This window comes from Hypanus sabinus, chromosome 27 (genome assembly GCF_030144855.1).
Source record: "Hypanus sabinus isolate sHypSab1 chromosome 27, sHypSab1.hap1, whole genome shotgun sequence".
Lineage (NCBI taxonomy): Eukaryota > Metazoa > Chordata > Chondrichthyes > Myliobatiformes > Dasyatidae > Hypanus > Hypanus sabinus.
In genome coordinates, this window is record NC_082732.1 from 37,465,557 (window position 1) to 37,485,424 (window position 19,868).

Consider the following 19,868-nt stretch of genomic DNA (forward strand, 5'->3'; position numbering starts at 1 on the left):
AGTGTTACGCCGGGCAGTTTTGACTACGCACTGTAGAGCCCTCCTGTTCGTTGCAGTGCAGTTTCCGCACCATGCGGTGATGCACTTGTTAGATTACACAGAGGCGCAGAGCAGAGGTCTGACCTTCAGAAAGGTCACTCGTCTCGGATGAGGTCCAGGTTTTCACCCTGGATCCCTGTTCCCCTTCCCCGATGGAAAGCGGACGAGCACAGGCTACCTCGAAGAGGAGATTGTACATCATGCTCACTCTTCAAGTGTCCACTTGGAAGTGCCTGCACTCACCACTAGTACCGATTGGCTGATTTCTGCTATGTTGCCAGTGTTACTAAAATTTACATCTATCAAGTTTTACCAGGATGCTGCCTGGATTGGAGAGCACATCTCATGAGAATAGGTTCAGCAAGATCGGGCTATTGTCTCTGGAGAAAAAGAAGAGGAGGGATTACCTGTATAAGATGATTAGAGGCATTGATAGAGTGAACAGTATGAGGGGATGTCGTTTTAAGGTGATTGGAGGAATGTATAGGATTTCTTTTTAAGACAGAGAGGAGTGGGCGTGTGAAGCACGTGGCCAGGGACATTTAAAATAGGGACATGGATGATAGAAAAATGGAGGCCTATGCAGGAGGGAAGGGTTAGATTGATCTTGGAGTAGATTAAAGAGCATGTATTGTCCCAAACTGTTCTATGTTCTAAAACCCTCTCAAAGCCTTTGAAAGTAACGATGAAGTACTCTTGAGATGTGGCCACCTTTATAATGTGGGGACATAGCAAGCTTCCATACATACCAATGTAGATTTAGCCAGTAAACTTACTTTCATCAGGACATTATGAATAACTCTTCAAGATAATACTGGGAGAGTTGTCATATCTAGCTGACACGACAAATGAAGCCTAGGTTTAATATCTCATCTGAAAACCTGCCTCCTGGGCATTACAGCACTTCCTTAGCACTGCAGCTGGGTGTCAGACTGGGGTCTTGTGCTTGTGCTTGCTGGTGGATCGAGAATCCACAGCATTCTGACTCCGGTGGCAACAGTTCCTTTCACCCGCCAAGCCCCAGGCAGCACCGAGACTCGTCCTGTCAGCCAGACCTCAGCAAGGTGGCAGTTCAAGAGAGGAGGGAAGGACAGAAAGAGACCGCTGTAAAAGGGTGGCGGAAGGTTATTACAGGGTCCGTGTAGAGCCAACCAATCACAACAGGGCTCCTGCAATCCCACAAATCCCCAGTGATCAGTTGTTTGTGGACTTTGTGATACAAAGTGAAAGTTAGCTGCAGATATTGTTAGTACAATCTCTACATAAGGAGAGCATTGAAATACTTTACAAATGTTATTCAAATGTCAAGATTAAAGACAAGATTAACTTTATTTGTTACAAGTGCTTTGAACATGCAGTGGTATGCATCAATTAAGTCAAATCAAATCAACAAAGATTTGCTCAGCAGCCTGTGGGTATCACCACACTTCCAGTACCAAGTGCCCACAACTCACTAACCCTAACCTGTAGGTCTTAGGGATGTGGGAGAAAACCTGGAGGAGTCCCAGAGGGTAAGTGGAAAATGTACAAACTCTTTACAGATGGCAGCGGGAATTGAACCCCTATCTTACAGCTACTGCTGTAAAGTGTTGTACTAACCACTACACTACCATGACGCCCCATGCCCCACGTGTAAGTGTGAGTCACGACTATTTGTGTTTTATGTGTTAAGTGCTGGCTTAACGCTTACTTCCCAATTGATCTCAGGAAGATTTGCCGCATCGTTCCACAACCAATGTCTTCAATAATACAGTCAACTTACTCCCTGCTTTACTGCGCCCAGACATCTCCAGCGACTCCACTGGCAACTTTCCATTGTGAGGGGGACGTTCGCTGCTGATTGTGAAGTGTTCACTTCCATTTGTACCTCCTCAGAAAGTAGGATGTTCCACGCTTGCCTTCAGCAAGGTCTGTACCCCATTCCACCACACTTGACCAAAGAAGGGTGGCTCTACGTGTTGGAGGCCAACCATCCCTGCACATTGACATCACTGCAAAGATCTTGAGGGTAATGTCCTGGGCCCAGCCATCTTCATCAAGACCTCTGCAAGGGCGGATAAATGGCGAATGGTGAAGTTTGTCAACCAATCACCATGTCCAACAAGGAGCTCCTTTTGCCTCAACATTGTCAACATCCTCAAGGTCACCATCATCCAGAAGTGAAATTTGGATCAAGCACACAAGAGCTAGTCAGAGGCTGGGTATCCAGCAGTGAGTGATTCACCTCCTGACAATCCAAGGCTCTTCAGCCACTACAAGGCTCAAGTCAAGAGTACAATGGAGTTTGCCTGGATGAGTCCACTCCAGAAACCCCCTGGAAATCTGACATCGCACAGGACAGAGCAACAATTTCGACTTATTCATAGACTGTTCCCACGCCCTATGGACTTGAACCTAAGGGCATAACTTCACTCACTTCTAGGGACTCTTCATCTCATGTTCTCAATATTTATTATTATTATTTGGAGTTTTTTTTTCTATGTGTATGTTCACAGTTTGTTGGCTTTTGCACATTACTTATTTGTCCATCTTGTTGTGCGCAGTTTTTCACTGATTCTATTGTGTTTCTTTATGTTTACTGTGAATGCCCGCAAGGAAATGAATCTCAGGGCTGTATATGGTGACATATCAGTACTTTGATAATATATTAACTTTGGCACCTCACCCACGATCCAAACCAGTCCTTCCCTTCACGACTGTGCACCATCAGCTAAATGCACTTCAGTCACTAGCCTGCGCTTCGCCAACACCACCTCCTTGACAGTGACTCATCATCGTTATGGGGCAAATATTGTTGTGACGGTAATTTCGGTGGCGCAGTGGCAGCTGCTCCAGCGCTGTCAGCATGGGGTTTAAACATTCTCCACACTACTTGCTCCAGACCTCCCACGTCCCAAAGATAAGCAGGTCGATGGGTTAGTTGCCTGGTGTAAGCGGTCCACAGTGATTCAGTGTGTTACATGAAGAGGGCACTGTGAGATTAGTGAAGGGTTAGTGTAAATGAGCGTCAGGTGATCCGAACACACTCAGTGGGTCAAAGGCTCTGGTTCTGTGCTGCGTAACTCCATGAACTCTCTCTGTGCATGCAGGATGAGCCCACAAACACCAGAAGAGATAAATGAAACAATAATCCTGACCTTGGTTTATTTCTGTTTATGGACATCTTTGACCAGTCTGTTCCCCTGACCAGTGATGGCGCTGAATTCACAAACTTTGTTTATTGATTGAGATACGTCAGAGTAGACCCTTTCAGCCCTTCGAACCACACCTCACTGCAATCCCACCAATTTAACCCTCGCCGAATCATCTTTGGGCACTGGGAGGAAACCAGAGCACCTGGGGGAAACCCACAGGGAGAACGCACAAACTCCTTACGGGCAATGGTGGGAATTGAACCCGGGTCGCTGCTACTGTAAAGCATTGTGCTCACCACTACACTACTGTGCCACCCAAATAATGCTTGTTAACCTTCACATATGCTCCAGCTTCATTTAATATTTTGGCCAAACTATCGAAACAGATCGTACAGGAACGAATGCATCGGCACAAGCTGAATGTACAAAATGATATGCTGGGGATTTCACCTGCTGCTTTATTCTTGTGGAAATTATGACTGGCTACCAAAGGTTTTCTCTTGTTTTTAACCCACAATTTGCCCAGATACGAGGAGGATAAGCACCAATGGTGTGCAAGGACACCTGTTGTACTCACCCCTGCACAGTCATCTCCACTGGGAGGAGGCGCCAAGGGAAGTTCAATACAAACTCCTGACAGTCATAAACTCAGTGCCTGTTCCAGTCCTGTGTGACTATGACAAACCAAGTTCTTTCATAAAGGGCACCAGGGTAGCGTAGCAGTTAGCACGCTGCTGTTACACTGAGGGTGGGGGGGTGCTTGGAAGTCAGAACTCAATTCCAATACTGTCTGTAAGAAGATTGTACATCTTTCCTGTGATTGCATGGGTTTCCTCTGGGTGCTCTGGTTTCCTCCCACAGTCCAAAGACATACCAGTTAGTAGGGTGATAGGTCATCATAGATTGTCCTGTGATTAGACGAGCGTTAAGTCGGTGAATCGCTGTGCGTTGTGGCTCACTGGACTGGAAGGGCCTGTTCTGCTCTGTATCTCTAAGTACTCTTGCACCCCTCCATTTTGTTGTCTCTCTGTGAAGGCAGCCAATTAAAATGTAAAGCTGCATAAAAGGCATTTGTTCAAATTATCTATGGACTTTCCCCATCGGTGTCTGCTGTATACCAGCAGGCAACAGATTTCACATTGATGATGGTGCTCAGCCCTGACCTCAGCAGAAACTGCCCAGAAAAGTTTCACAATCCTTGTGACGGGGCTTTCTCCTCTCTCTGATGTTGTCAGTCTTTGATTCCATGGGAACTTTGGCACCTAGTGGTCACAAAGTCATTAAGCATGCTGGACGTCCAATCACATTAGAAAGATCTTACGGGGGGGGGGGGGGGGGAAGGAGTAAGCTTAAGAAACAAGAGAAGATCTGCAGATGCTGGAAATCCAAAGCAACACAGACAAAATGCTGGAGGAACTCAGCAGGCCAGACAGCATCTGTGGAAAAGAGTAAACCCTCGACATTTTGGGCTGGCCCTAACGTCAACTATTGACTCTCTTCCATAGATGCTGCCTCACCTGCTGACTTCCTCCAGCATTTTGTGTGTTGCTTAGGAGTAAACTTTAACCTCAGATCACAAAATAAAACTAAAACATGAAATGAGGTTTTTCTCCAATACCAGCTTTGAATCGTGGTAGCATAGTGGTTTGTTGTAGCAATATTACAGTACCAGTGATCCAGGCTCAATTCCTGCTGCTGTCTGTAAAGCGTTTGTAAATTCTCCCTGTGACCATGTAGGTTTCCTCCCACATTCCAAAGACATAGGAGTTAGCAGGTTAATTGGTCATAAGGGTGTAATTGGTCTGATTGAGCCAGAAAGGCTTGTTACCATGCCGTATCTCTAAATTTAAAAAAATATTTTTCAGGAAATTACATACAACTATTTTTAATATATACAGAGAGCATCACTATATGATAACCGTATTCAGCTAAGTACCTTCCCCAGATACCCTACCATTTCATCAACCCTCTTCCCATTGAATGGAGAGTTGGGTTCAAGAACAGTTACTACCCCTCAACTGTCAGGTTCTTCAACAGAAGGGGATAACTACACTCACGCGTCCATCCACTGAGATGTTCCCACAACCAACAATCTCACTTTAAGGACTCGTTATCTCACTATCTCATGTTATTTATTGCATTTGTACAGTTTCTTCACTCCAGTTGATCTTTCACTGATCCTGTTACAGTTACTATTCTATAGATTTGCTGTGTACGCCCACAGGAGAATGAACCTCGGGATTGTATATGGTGACAGATATGTATTCTGATAATAAATTTACGTTGATCTTTGAGGTTTTTTAAAATACCTGATACTTACGATTGCATTTTGTTGACAGCAGGTGTTGACACCTGTAATATTGGCAGCTTCACCCTCCACCAGGTGACAATCAGACTGTATTGTTAACATTTCTGGTGCCTTTGGGATTTAAACACATTCTCAATTTTCTCCTATTACCTTTTTTTATATAATAATGTCTCTGGAAACCAACAGCTGGCTCTATTGACTAAACAAACACCCAGCCTCCCAGTTGAGGGCAAACCCACGCTACGCGCACATTAGTTTTCGTTTGATCAACCACGGTGCCAGGGATGTTGTAAAACACAAAAGCGACATCGATCTTTGATTTTCTTTCAAAATCGTAAAGAAACAGGAGGTCATTTGGTCATTGGTATTTGTAATGTCTCTGTGAAAGAGCTCCCCAGTTAATCCCACTCTCTCTAGCTTCAGGAATATTGAGTCAATTTAATGTCAAAGTACTGTACAAGACTGTGTGTCATTACATACCAACTTGAGATTCATTTTCTTGCGGGCATTCACAGGAAAATAATGAAATACAATAGTATTTATGAAAAACTATGCAAAAAGATTTGTCCTCTTTTATACATCCAATAAGTGGATAGAGGTGGATACAATAGACTCTCTCGGATAGGTACATGGACCTTAGAAAAACGGAGGGCTATACGCTAGGGAAATTCTAGGCAGTTTCTAGAGTAGGTTACATGGTCGGCACAACATTGTGGGCCGAAGGGCCTGTAACGTGCTGTAGATTTCAATGTTTCAATGTGCAAAAGAGGACAAATCGTGCAAATAATAATGTTTTGAAAAGTGAAATACTGAGAACGCAAATGGCTAACTCCTTGAAAGTGAGTCTATAGATTTGGATTGAGGTGAGTGAAGTTATCCACGTTCATTCAGGACTGTGATGGCTGAAGGATGATAACTGTTGGTGTGGGACATGAGGCTCCTGTACCTCCTTCCCAATGGTAGCAGTGAGAAGGGAGCATGGCCTGGATAGCGGGGGTCCTTGATGACGGATGCTGTGTTTTTGAAAATATTTTTAATGATGGGGAGGGCTTTGTCTGTGATAGACTGGGGTGTTTCCACCACTTTCTGTTGACATTTCCATAGAACAATACAGCACGGTACCGGCCCTTCAGCCCGCAATGTTGTGTTGAGTGTTAACCTACTCTAAAATCAATCTAACCCTTTCCTCTCTCACTGCCCTTCATTTTCCCTTCATTCATGTGCCGATCTAAGAATCTCGTAAATGTTGCTCTATGAATTTCCCCAATTTTTTCCATGTATTTATCTAATTCGCTTTTATCTCTGCGTCAGCTTCCAGCATCCTTTCAGCTAGTGAATTCCACATCAGTAGTTCGTTCATTATGTGCTGTGTTGTATGACATAGGTGATTGTTCTTGGCAAATCTTTCTACAGAAGTGGTTTAGCTTCTTCTGGACAGTGTCTTTACAAGATGGGTAACCCCAGCCATTATCAATACTCTTCAGAGATTGTCTGCCTGGCGTCTTTGGTCACGTAACCAGGACTCGTGATACGCACCAGCTGCTCATACGACCATCCACCACCTGCCCCCATGACTTCCATGACCCCGATTGGGGGCTAAGCAGGTGCTACACCTTTCCTGAGGATGCCCTGCAGGCTAGCGGAGGGAAGGAGTGCCTAACACCTCCTTTGGTAGAGACTAATCTTTATCCTGCCGCCCACAAAATCAGTTGTATGTTTTCTGAATTTGAAAATCAAAGAAAAACACCCTGCAGATCATGGAATTTTTTTAAAAAAAAAATACCAAATAAAACACCAAATACACTGCCTCGGAAGGCAGTGGAGGCCAATTCTCTGGATGCTTTCAAGAAGGAGCTAGATAGGTATCTTATAGATAAGGGAATCAAGGGATATGGGGACAAGGCAGGAACCGGGTATTGATAGTAGATGATCAGCCATGATCTCAAAATGGCGGTGCAGGCTCGAAGGGCCGAATGGTCTACTTCTGCACCTATTGTCTATTGGAAACATTCAGTAGGTCAGACAACATCTGTGAAGAGATCTGTTTTGTTGTGTTCTGTGTTGTTCTGCCAGGCACTGTGGGCATGCTACGTTGGCATTGGAACGTGTGGTGACCATGGCAGATTGCCCCCAGTGTGTGATGGTCGTTGTCACAGACGACGCATTACCCCATATGTTTCGATGTACAATAAATGCGTTACAGAGGACGAGTCTGAATCTGAGAAACAAACGAGAAAATCTGCAGATGTTAGAAATCCAAGCAACACATATTAAAAAAAAACTGGAGGAACTCAGCAGGTCAGGCAGCATCGACATTTTGGGCCAAGACCCTTCAACAGTTGATGGTTCAGGTTTAACAAAGAGTCTTCAGCCTGAAACATGAACTCTGTTGCTCTTTCTACAGACTCTGACTGACCTGTCAAGTCTTTCCAGTCTTTTTAAGTTTTGTTTCTGGAAGTTTCTTTGTCACAGTGAAAGTTTATATCATTGGTACAGGGTAACTGATGAATTTAGATACAATTAGCAATTAATTTCAATTTGTTAGATGTAGGGATTGATTTTTCTCTTTGCTGTTATATTTTTATTCTCTTTTATCTCTTCCCTAAACAATGGGTACGATGATGGTGCAGTCAGAATGTCCAATCCACACTCCGGCCTCAGCTAATGTACGATCCAAAATCCCTATTCAAACCTCCAATTCTTCTAAACTTAACTACTCCGCTGTCAATAAATACAAGAGACTCTGCAGAAACACGCACACACACCCACTCAAAAGGAGGGCACCAGAAGGAGATGAGGGGCAGGTGAGGAGAAGAGGAGGGGTAAGAGGGGAGCCAGAATAGGGAATGGAAAAGGAGAGAAGGGTGGGTGGGTGGAGAATGCCAAGACCTGGAAAGTCAGGACTGGAAAGGAAGGGGATGAAGACAGCACCCACTTTATATTCTGGTTTCTGTCCCACCCCTTCTGTTCTCCTCTGCCCATCAGCTCCGTCTGGGTCCCCTCCTCCTTCCCTTTCTCCCATGGTCCACTCCTCCCCTTCCTCTTTAGCCCTTTACTTCCTCCACCTATCACCTCAATCCCACCCAGCTACCCACATCCCACTCACAAGGTCTCACCTATCACCTGCCAGCTTGTACTCCTTCCCCCTCCCACCTTCTTGTTCCGGCTTCTGCAGCCCCCCCCCCCGCCTTTTTTCCAGTCCTGATAAAGAGTCTCAGCCCAAAACATCAATTCTTTATTCCCCTCCATTGGTGCTGCTTGACATTCTAAGTTCCTCGAGCATTTTGTGTGCTGTAAATCCAACTACCTACATCCTAAACCACGCCAAGAACTTCTTTGACCAGTTTTGGTTCCTAGTTCACAAATGTGTCATTGTGAAATTCACACCCCTGTTTTAAATCGTTTTGTGGTTTCCCACCTGCTTCTTCCTTTTTATATCTGCTATCTCCACCAGCTACACACCTCGTTAAGATGTTGTCATATCCAATAGCTCTAGTGTGATGCACACAGCTCCACGTACCCAGAGTTCTCTGCCTCAGACCAAGTCTGACCTGTTTCCTCGAGCCTGAAACCTTGCGTGCAGCCAGCATCACAATAGAGAAGCTCTTATCGATGGCCTTTAACCAAATTACTGTGTCGCACATTTTGTTTAAAAACACTTATGAAAATTAGAGGAAAAGATTAATTTGTTTCTGTGAATATTGTATATTAATCTCACTGGTACAAAGACAAAATATTTGTATATGGTGTCAATAGGATACCAAGAAAGCTGTGGGCTATGTGGATAGCACGTTAGATTTCTACTGATGTGCGATCAAGTAATTCAAAGGTTGTGGGTTTAAGAGTGTGAGAGGGTAGCAGAGTGGCTTATTTACTGGTTAAGTAGCAATGGTGACAAGTTCAATTCCCACCAATGAGAAATTTATGGTTGAGTAAAGAAATAAGCTTGGAACTTAAAACTTCTGTCAGTAGCGGATTGTCTTAAATAGTGATTAGTGTAGCACTTTTACAGTGCCAGTGTCTCTGTCTGGGAGTACATTCACCACATGACTGCTGGGGTTCCCTCTGGGTGCTCAGGTTTCCAGCATCCCAAAGACATACGGGTTAGTAGGTTAATTTGTAATATGGGTGTGATTGGGTAGTACGGGCCAGAACGGTCTGTCACCATGCTGAATAAAACAAAAATTAAAAATGGAAGGCATGGTTGCTTGGTTGACTGGTGAGTCATGCTGTTCGGGACTATAATTGAGCTCTTAGAGAAAGTTAGTGTGTAACTCTGCTTTATTTCTGCTACAAAGTACTAATTAGATTGGGACAAGTCACTGCCAGTTTTGTCACAGGCTCTCCTTCCTCCACTTTTGAAGTGGACTACTTTCTGGCCAACCTGGAGTTGTTAGGAGTGTTATTAACACAGGTGTCCAGCCCACCCTGCTCCCACTCATTGACTGAGCTGACCTGTTAGTACAGGCTCTGAACAATAAAAAGCATCAGAAATGGAAGGCTGCAGGTCTATCCACACGATTCTACTGGTTATAAATTAGAAAGACGTTTCAAATTACTTTAGGACTTCAAAAGATAAACTTTCAAAGAAGGCAGGAGAGTGGGGTTGAGAGGGAAATGGCATAGCAGACTCGATGGACCGAATGGCTTGATTTGCTCTGATGTCTTATGGTCGAAGACTCTCTAGGTGTCATTATGTCTCATTCTGTAGGAGGATTCTCTAAATAAAATAAGGTTTAGCATTATTTATCACATGTACAGTACATCTAAATGGTAGTGCAGTGGTTAGCACAACGCTTTACAGTAACGCTTTACCTGGGTTCAATTCCCACCACTGTCTATAAGGAGTTTGTACACTCTCCCCATGACTGCGTGGGTCTCCCCTGGGTGCTCCGGTTTCCTCCCACAGTCCAACGACATACGGGTTAGTAGGTTAACTGGTCACTGTAAATTGTCCCGTGATTAAATCAGAGGTTAAATCAGAGGTTGCTGGGCGGTGTGGCTCGAAGAGCCAGAAGGGCTTGTTCTGCACTATGTCTTAATAAATATATAACAAATAAAATAACTACAATGAAAAGCATTGTTGGCATTAAATCATATCAGCAAGGACTGTCTGCAGGTGTTGCCATGCTTCCAGGCATCAACACGTACACTCACAACATACTAACCGTAATTTGTACATCTTCGGAACGTGGGAGCACCCGGAGGAAACCCACGGGGAGAACGTACAAACTTCCTTGCAGATGACGAGGAATTGAACTCTGAACTCCGGAATGCTCCGAGCATCATGCTAACCACTACGTTACTGGGGTGACCATTGTAAATGTAGGTGCATCCACATCCACAGAATTTGTACCAACAGTTGAGGGTGGCCTTCAGTGAGAGAACAGCCAAGATTCCATCGGTGCATGACTTATTTATAAAGGAATAAATATTAGCCAGGCTAAACACTTAAGACCATTAGATATAGAAGCAAAATTAGACCATTTGGCCCATCAAGTCTGCTCCATTTCTTCATGGCTGATCCAATTTTCCTCTCGGCCCCAATCTCCTGCCTTCTCCCTGACCAGTCAAAAATCTATCAACCTCTGCCTTAAACTCTTCGCCTCCCCAGCCACCTGTGGCAAAGAATTCCACAGATCCACCGCACTGGTTAAAGAAATTCTTCGTCATCTCCGTTCTAAAAGGACACCCCTCTATTCTGAGGCTGCATCCTCTGGTCTTAGATTTTCCCACCATGAGAAACATCCTCTCCACATCCACTCTATCGAGGCCTTTCACCATTCAATAAGTTTCAATGAGGTCACCCCTTATTCTTCTGAATTCTAGTGAGTACAGGCCCAGAACATTCAAACACTCTTTATATGACAAGCCATTCAATCCTGGAATTATTTTCATAAACCTCCTTCAAACCCTCTCCAGTTTCAGCACATCCTTTCTAAAGAGCCCAAACTGGCTTACAGTACTCCAAGTGAGACCTCACCAGTGCTTTATAAAGTCACAACATTACATCCTTGCTTTTATGTTCTAGTCCTCTTGAAATGAATGCTAACATTGCATTTGCCTTCCTCACCACAGACTCAACCTGCAAATTAACCTTCAGGGAATCCTGCACAAGGACTCGCAAGTCCTTTAGCACCTCAGTATTTTTGTATTTTCTCTCCATTTAGAAAATAGTCAACCCTTTCATTTCTTCTACCAAAGTGCATGAACATTCACTTCCCAGCACTGTATTCCACCTTCCACTTCTTTTCTCTTTGTCCTCATCTCTCTAAGTCCTTTTGTAGTTTCTCTACTTCCTTAAAACTACCTACCGCTCCACCTATCTTCATATCATCTGCAAACTTTGCAACAAAGCCATCAATTCCATCATCCAAATCATTAACATATAATGTAAAGAAAATTGGGCCCAACTAGTGTCCGGTAGCGAACCATAAGAAAATCCCTCAATTCCCACTCTTTGCTTGCTGCCAATCAGCAACTGTTTTTACATGCTAGAATCTTTCCAGTAGTACCATGGGTTCATAGCTTGTTAAGCAGCCTCATGCGTGGCACCTTGTCAAAGGCCTTCTGAAAACCCAAGTATACAATATTAACCGATTCTCCTTTGTCTATCCTGCTTGTTATTTCTTCAAAGAATTCCAACAGATTTTCTACTAACTATGGCCTGTTTTATCATGAGCCTCCAAGTACCCTGAGACCTTATCCATCTTCCCAACCACTGAGGTCAGACTAACTGGCCTATAGTTTCCTTTCTTCTGCCTCTCTCCCTTCTTCAAGAATAGAGTGACGTTTCCAGTTTTGCAGTCTTCCAGAACTACTAGTAATGATTAGTAAAGATCACTACTAATGCCTTCATGTTCTCTTCAGCCACCTCCTTCTGAACCCTGGGGTGTACACCATCTGGTCCAGGTGACTTATCTACCTTCAGACCTTTCAGTTTCCCACGAACCTTCTCTCTTGTAATGGTAACTTCACACATTTCATGACTCCTGACACCTGGAACTGCTAGTGTCCTCCACAGTGAAGACTGATGCAAAATACTTATTCAGTTCGTTCACTATTTCATTGTCCCCCATTACTACCTCTCCAGCATTGTTTTCCAGCAGTCCAATATCCACTCTCACCTCACTTCTTCAGAATTGTGCTATGTTTTGTTAAACCTTCATATGAGAACAGAGCATACCAGACCTTCTCTGTGCTGTAATGGAGCCCAGGCCAAGATCTGTGCACTTAGGTCTCTGAAGTGGGTCTTGAAAGAGCAACCTCTGACTCAGAGGCTATGTCACTGCTATTTATGTGGAGGCCAGTACTGGGTCTGTGCATTCTTCATAATCCTATCTAGGGAAATCAATTGGTGCATTTCTTTGTAATCACTCTTGAATATCTCCATTGAGGCTTCTGTGAGAGAGGGAAATTCCTGTTACATAAGACAGCTATGAAACTATGTCATACACTCAGTGGCCACTTTATTAGTTACACCTGTACACCTGCTCATTAGTGCAACTATCTCACCAGCCAATCATGTGGCAGCAACTCAGAGCATAAAAGCCCGCAGACATGGTCAAGTGGTTCAGTTGTCGTTCAGACCAAACATCAGAATGGGATGGGGAAGAAGTGTGATCTAAATGATTTTAATTGTGGAATGATTGTTGGTGCCAGATGGGGTAGTTTGAGTATCTCAGTAGCTGCTGATCTCCTGGAATTTTCACGCACAACAGTCTCTAGAATTTATAGAGAATGGTGCTGAAAGCAGAAAGTATCCAGTGAGCAGCAGCTCTGTTGTGTACGTAATATTTCAGTGATATTTGAGTAATCTCGTTAATATGTTGATTGATTGTTCTTGTTCATTTAAAGTAATTCAGTGCAGTCTATATGAATAAATACGTGAATTGCATACATCATCACGCTGCCACGTGATAGATGCGAAGTTCAACCTGCATTTTCAGACTCCCGCATCTTCCTTTGAGTTAGTTTAATGCTTTGAAGTTACAAAACATAACAAGTTCTATGGGTGAAAATGCCTTCTTAATGAGAGAGGTCAGAGAAGAACATTGGACTGGTTCGAGCTGACAGGAAAGTGACCATAACTCAAATAACCACACCACAGTAGTGTACAGAACAGCATCTCTGAGCACGTTGAAACTTGAAGTGGACGGGCTACAAGCATACACTCAGTGGCCACCCTGTTCGGTACGGGAGGTACTAAATGAAGTGGCCACAGTGTTAGTGTGGTTTATAAAGAACATTAACGTAGACTGCATGTTTGTTATGTAATTCACACCAACACACTGACCTTCAACTGGAATCTGGCATAGCAATTTAATGGTTTAATTTTCCCTTTTTTCTCCTGTGTTCCAGGGAACACAATTTCTCTCCCGACTGCCTCTGGTGCGAAGAAGAGATTCTGGATCATCGAAGATATGTCCCCCTATGGGAAGCGGCGGAAGACAGCCTCCTCCCGCAAGATGCTGGACGAAGGGATGATGCTGGAGGGCTTCAAGCGATACGACCTCTACGAGGACTGCAAGGACGCGAGCTGCCAGTTCTCGCTGAAGGTCACCCACTACCACTGCACCCGGGAAAACTGCGGCTACAAGTTCTGCGGCCGCACCCACATGTACAAGCACGCCCAGCACCACGACCGCGTCGACAACCTGGTCCTCGATGACTTCAAGCGCTTCAAGTCGTCGCTGCGCTGCAACTTTGCGGACTGCCAGTTCTCGGGCAACAGCACCCACTTCCACTGCCTGCGCTGTGGCTTCCGGTGCACCGACAGCACCAAGGTGACGGCTCACCGCAAGCACCACGGCAAGCAGGACGTGATCAGCGCTGCCGGCTTTTGCCAGTTCAGCTCCAGTGTCGACTGCGAGGTGGCCGAGTGCAAGTACAAGCTCAAGTGCTCGCACTTCCACTGCACCTACCCTGACTGCAAGCACACAGTGGTGGGCATGTCCCAGATGGACTCCCACAAGCGCAAGCACGAGAAGCAGGAGCGCGGGGAGGCGATGCCCGTCTCGCCAGCCCGCGAGGTGATGCACGGCGCCCTGGAGTACGACTCCCAGGCGTCCTCCCTCAACCTGGACGGCTCCCTCAACCTGGGCACGGGTGCCGACGGCCCGCTCTTCTTCCTGAAGAACCCGGCCGGTGTCGGCCTCAGCGACTCGCTCGACCTGAGCGCCAAGCCACACGAGGCGACCCGCTTCGGCACCGCCTCCGCCCAGGAGGACATCACCGCCACGTCGGGCGACGCCGAAGACGACAACGATGCCACGCAGGACGACGAGGAGCCGAATGACGATGACGATGACGAAGACGACGACGATCTCAACACGGACTCCGACAGTAGCCATGGCACTGACCACATGGACATGGTGGAGAAAGATGAAGCAGGTGGGGTGTAGCAGGGAGGCCTACCTCCCTACCCCCCTCCACCCAGTAAAGAATCTGTCCCTCTGTTCACTCACTGGGATAACAAATCCTCCTCGATTTAAAAGAAATATTGTAGTAGAACTAAGAACCAAACCTCGCAGTGTGTGTATGTGTGAAGGGGCCCGGGCAGCCTTTACACCCCATCAGGATCAAACGGAGGGCTTCAGGATGCCTCCACCCTCAACAATATGCTTCCAGACCAGCTCACGACAACAGGACAGTGCCCACAACAAGTGAAAAGAATCTTGAGTTGTCGATGAACAAAACAATTGGCTTCAGATGGTACGTGCAGTAGGAAGAACTTGCTCCCTAAAAGATGTTTACAACCTGACCAACGTGATTAATCCCTTTTAATATGCAGGAAAAAAAAAGAAAATCTATAATCCAACGTTCTTGAGTTGGACACCATGTAATGTTTGGGTATTGCCTTTGCTACCGAAAACTCCTTGGTTGCGTGTGTGCATGTCTGCTAGATTTTATTGTTTTAATTTTTTGGGAATTTAAAGAAAACAAGAGTAATATGAAAGCGAAATTGATAAAGCAGTTTCTGAGCTGCGGTGTACATTGCGGTATGGCAGCGTGTGCAAGTGAAGAATTTACAAAGGCAGTTTTAAAATGGCCGTTTTCTGTTGTCAGTCCCACAGTCGCCTCCAACGGGCGATGAGAAGCCCTTCGGGGTTAAGGCACATTAAACGCCTTCTGAAGCACTGAGTGTGGTTGAACAAGTGTTCATTGTGAAACAGTGCTCAGACCGAGTGACGTTTCTTTAATGATCTTCCATTAATTTATTTTACTTTGAAGATCTTCTTTTTCTCTCTCTTTCTGTCTTTCTCTTTCTCACTTTCTCTCTTCCTTACCCTGGAGTTTGCATTTGTTTTATCCTGGATCGCGTCCTATTGCAGGTCTTTCCATTCCAAACCTCTCAGCCTCTTGCCGCTGTTCCAGAATGATTTTTTTTCCCGCGATTGTAAAGAAGCCATATATGGCACCTGGAAGCTTCTAGAAGTTTTTTTTTTGTTTGTTTTGTAGATAGAATGAGAACATTTCAAACAAAATTATTTTTATATATTTAAAGCAGAAATCAATTTGAATGTTGTAGATACTCTGAGGCCCGACATGGTCATGTTGTTTGCAAATCATTGGCCACCGCAAGGAATCTAACTCTTTGAGGGCTTAAATCTGTGGTTCCTCTATTCAAAGGGGTCTCTTTGTGTTTCTGTGTATGAGTTTCTGATCAAAAGCCGTCTCTCCTCTGTGTGTTTAAGATTGTTTGAAAACAGGGCCATTATATCTTTAAAGATGAGAATGATATACTTTCAAAGAAGCAACAGGAATCAGGTAACTATATGTACAATACATATTAGCTAACGTTTCAGTACTGAAGAAGAACCAATTTCACTCTCCCTTTTCTGATCTGACAACTTCAATGATCGTTGTGTCCCTTCAAACTCAATCTGAACTAAAAAGAGAAAACGGTGGAAAATTTTAGCAGGCCAGGCAGCAACTGTAGGAAGAACTCATTCCACAGAAACTGCCTAACCTTCTAAGATTTTCCACCATTTATTTTTTAACAAGCAACAAGTGTAGTCCACTTCCCCACATTAAATACTCCACTGACCTCCTGACAGTTCTGTCCCACGATTAGATGACATGAAAACTTGTTTCCACTGCAGTACCCCTTGCCTGGGGTTGCTGCTTCTAAATGTGGAGCCAAGCCTTTTTAGGTTCGATTTTCTGTTCCCACCCTCCCCAACTATACCCTCCGCCCCCCCCCCCACCACCACCAGCCTCAGCCGGCTTGATTTCTGCCAACACTGGTTTTGCTAATTGTATAGATTTGCAGTCCGCACATAACACACACGTTTCTGCAGCAGATTAACGACTTCTGTTTTCACCTTTCCCTGAAAGCTTAGCCTCTTAATTGCTCTTCTAAAGTTGTCAGTTTAACACCTCATTAGTCACTAACTAGTAGAGTTTAGCTGTACCTCTCTATAAAGTCGTCCTGCTATTGTAGATAGATTAGCTTCAGTGTGTAGTCCTTGTTATAGAAGACCCTGGCAAGACCAATTATACACTTTCCAAGTGGTGCATCCACAGATGACATGGACAAATTATTTCAAAAATGACAAAGCTTTGGGGAGCATCCTATTGGCCAGATCACCTCAACATGCTCCAACTCATTACATTCATCTTGGATAAATCAAACGAATCAAAGGAACGTATTCTAACACATACAGAATGGAAGAACTCAGGAGATCAAGCAGCATCTAAGGCGAGGAAGTTTTCCCCTTTCCCCAACTCTCTTCTTCCATTCCCTCTCTGGCTTCCCTCTTACCTACTCTTTTCTCACCTGCCTATCAGCTCCCCACATTGCCCCTCCTCTTTCCTACCCTCCCATGGTCCACTCTCCTCTCCTACTAGATTCTTTCTTCTTCATCCTTTTACCTTTCCCACCTATTACCTCCTAGCTTCTTACTTCATACCCCTCCCCACCCACCTGGCTTCACCTATCATCTTTTAGTTTGTACTCTGTGCCCTTCCTCTCCTACCTTCTTATTCCTTTCCAGTCCTGATGAAGGGTCATGGCCCAAAACATCAACTGTTTATTCCTTTCCATAGATGCTGCCCGACCTGCTGAGTTCCTCCAGTATTTTCCATCTGCAGAATCTCTTGTGTAGAAGATATCGACTAGCACCCTAAGTTAACATAGAGACTTCAATATTGAAAATACATCAACTTGTTTCATCCTGCAGTAAGGAAGGAGTTGCTCTGACACTTCTGTCCCAATGTTGCATGTTTAAATGGGGTCACTGGGGAGGACAGTCCCAAACTACAGGCTCTGAGAATGCAGAAGCCCCCCAGAGGATGTGCCCTCGAGTCCCCAACTGCTTCTCTGACGCCAAAGAAAGGCAGTGAATGTGCTTCGAAATGAGCACTGATGCCACCGGCCAAATCTCCTGAATTATCTCAGTTCCCCTAGACCAGAGAGCATAGGAGCAGAATTAGGCCATTTGGCCCATCAAATCTTCTCTATCACTCGAACACAGTAGTAGAACATTCGGGAAAGGCTAAAGGCCTGATGTCTGTCTCCTGTCACCAGTCATAGGCTCAACAGTAACATCACCCCACAGTTTCCGGTTAGCGTTGAGGAGGACTGTCTGCTACATCCAACATCCTTGGACCACCTACTTAAGCCTGGCCACTTCCACCAATGGTCATTCCTAATGGTTAGCCAGTCTCCAACATTATGTTGCACCAGCTCCAGCCCATTCAACACTTTACAGAGTGGGGCAACAAGCTCTTGGAGGAACTCAGTAGGTCAGCATCCCCCCCCCCAACCCCACCCATAAACCATCCCCAGCATCTGCCATCTTTTACGTCTCCAGCCTGAAACTAACCACCCGAGTCCTGAACCCCTATTGCATCGCACTGTCCTCCATCAGTGCCGATGAAGGGTCTCGGCCTGAAACGTCAACTGTTTATTCCTCTCCATGAGCTGCCAAGTTTCTCCAGCATTTTGTTGCTCTGGACTTCCAGCATCTGCAGAATTTCTTGTGTTTACACTGTCCCCACCGACTGACATTGGTTTTCCAAGAAGTCTCTTGTTGCTTCATAGCAGTGTCTCTCTGTTAACTCGATACCCCCGTCCACCCTGGGACAGAACAGCGCTCAGAGTTCCACTCTGCATTCCACCAACTCTGCCTCCCAAAGACCAAGACTGGAAAACTCCCTAGCGCTACTACACTCACCAGCCCAAGTGGCATTGGGACAGAAGGTGGCTTACCAACAGGAAAGGAGGCTGTCTTGTACAGTGGCCCCAGTGCTTGTTCATTCAGGAATCAGATTAATCTGATGCTAGACCATCAACTTTCAAATATCATTATGATGGCAAAATATATCAAATCACTGTGCGAATTATTGTCGAAATTTTAAGAATGAGATAATTGGAATATGACTTATATATAGAACAATCACATCCTTAATGTGGTCCTACTAAGAATCTATTTTCATTGTTGACCTTCTGGAAGTTTTTATTTCCTTTAAAGGTAATGCTTTAACTTAAAGCAGATTTATATTAGCATGTCAGTAGGCAAACCTGATCGACAGTTTAACCCCGACACTGTTTTACACATTTGGGCTGTTACAGAATGGGATAATGGCTTTTAACAGGGCAGTGTCTAGTCTTTATGGTACACGTTTCTGCAGTTCTTTGAGTGAAGCACTACAGGCAGGTGCTATGAGTGTGTTAACCTGCTTTTGTGTCCTTTTTGTAAGTTTGCACTAATTCTGTTTTGTATTAGAAACAGTCGTGAACCCTACCAATTAACAGAAAACTCCATTTTATTGCCAGTTTTTAGGTAGCCCCATCCCCAAGCAGGGCAGAAGTCATTTGGTGTGTACCTGATCTTGTATGAGAATTTAATAACACTTGGGAGAAACTATTAGGGCAAGCTGTGTTGGAGTTGCTGTCTTTCCAAGTGTACCACTCGATGGGCCAAATGGCCTAATTTGCTCCAATATTTTATGGTCTTATGGTACCTCAACACAACAGACCTGTGGGACGATCATTGTCAAATATAGTCCTCCCAATTATTCAATGGAAAGGGGCTACCGTGGCTTTAAGGAGAACACACACACACACGCCACCTTCTTCTTTCCCAGGGCACAACAGAAACCAACATTAACCCTTTGAGGAGTTATCCTTTCTACACTAAATTGTGAAGTAACGGTTACTGTGTTTCATTCTGATTAGTGATGGAGATTGTGTGTTTGTGCATTTGTAAAAGCGTGCATGTAGTGTGTTTCTTTTGTGTGTGTGTGTGTGTACCTGTGTGTCTGCACTTGATATGAGTGAGCATGACAGAGAGAGAGAGATTATGAGTCTCGGTACGTGTGTATTTATCTGAACGTGTGTGTGTTTTGTGGGTGCACTTGAGTGTGCGTGCATGTGGACG

At 44.8% G+C, this 19,868-nt stretch overlaps 1 protein-coding gene across 1 annotated transcript in view; it reads left to right on the forward strand.

Moving 5' to 3' along the window:
* Window positions 1–19,414, forward strand: part of casz1 (castor zinc finger 1) — a 145,425-nt gene extending 126,011 nt beyond the window's left edge. The window contains exon 22 of the mRNA XM_059951623.1: window positions 13,843–19,414. Within this exon, the coding sequence (XP_059807606.1) occupies window positions 13,843–14,885 (1,043 nt within the window). The 3' untranslated portion in view covers window positions 14,886–19,414. The remainder of the gene's footprint in view (window positions 1–13,842) is intronic.
* Window positions 19,415–19,868: the final 454 nt, after the last annotated feature.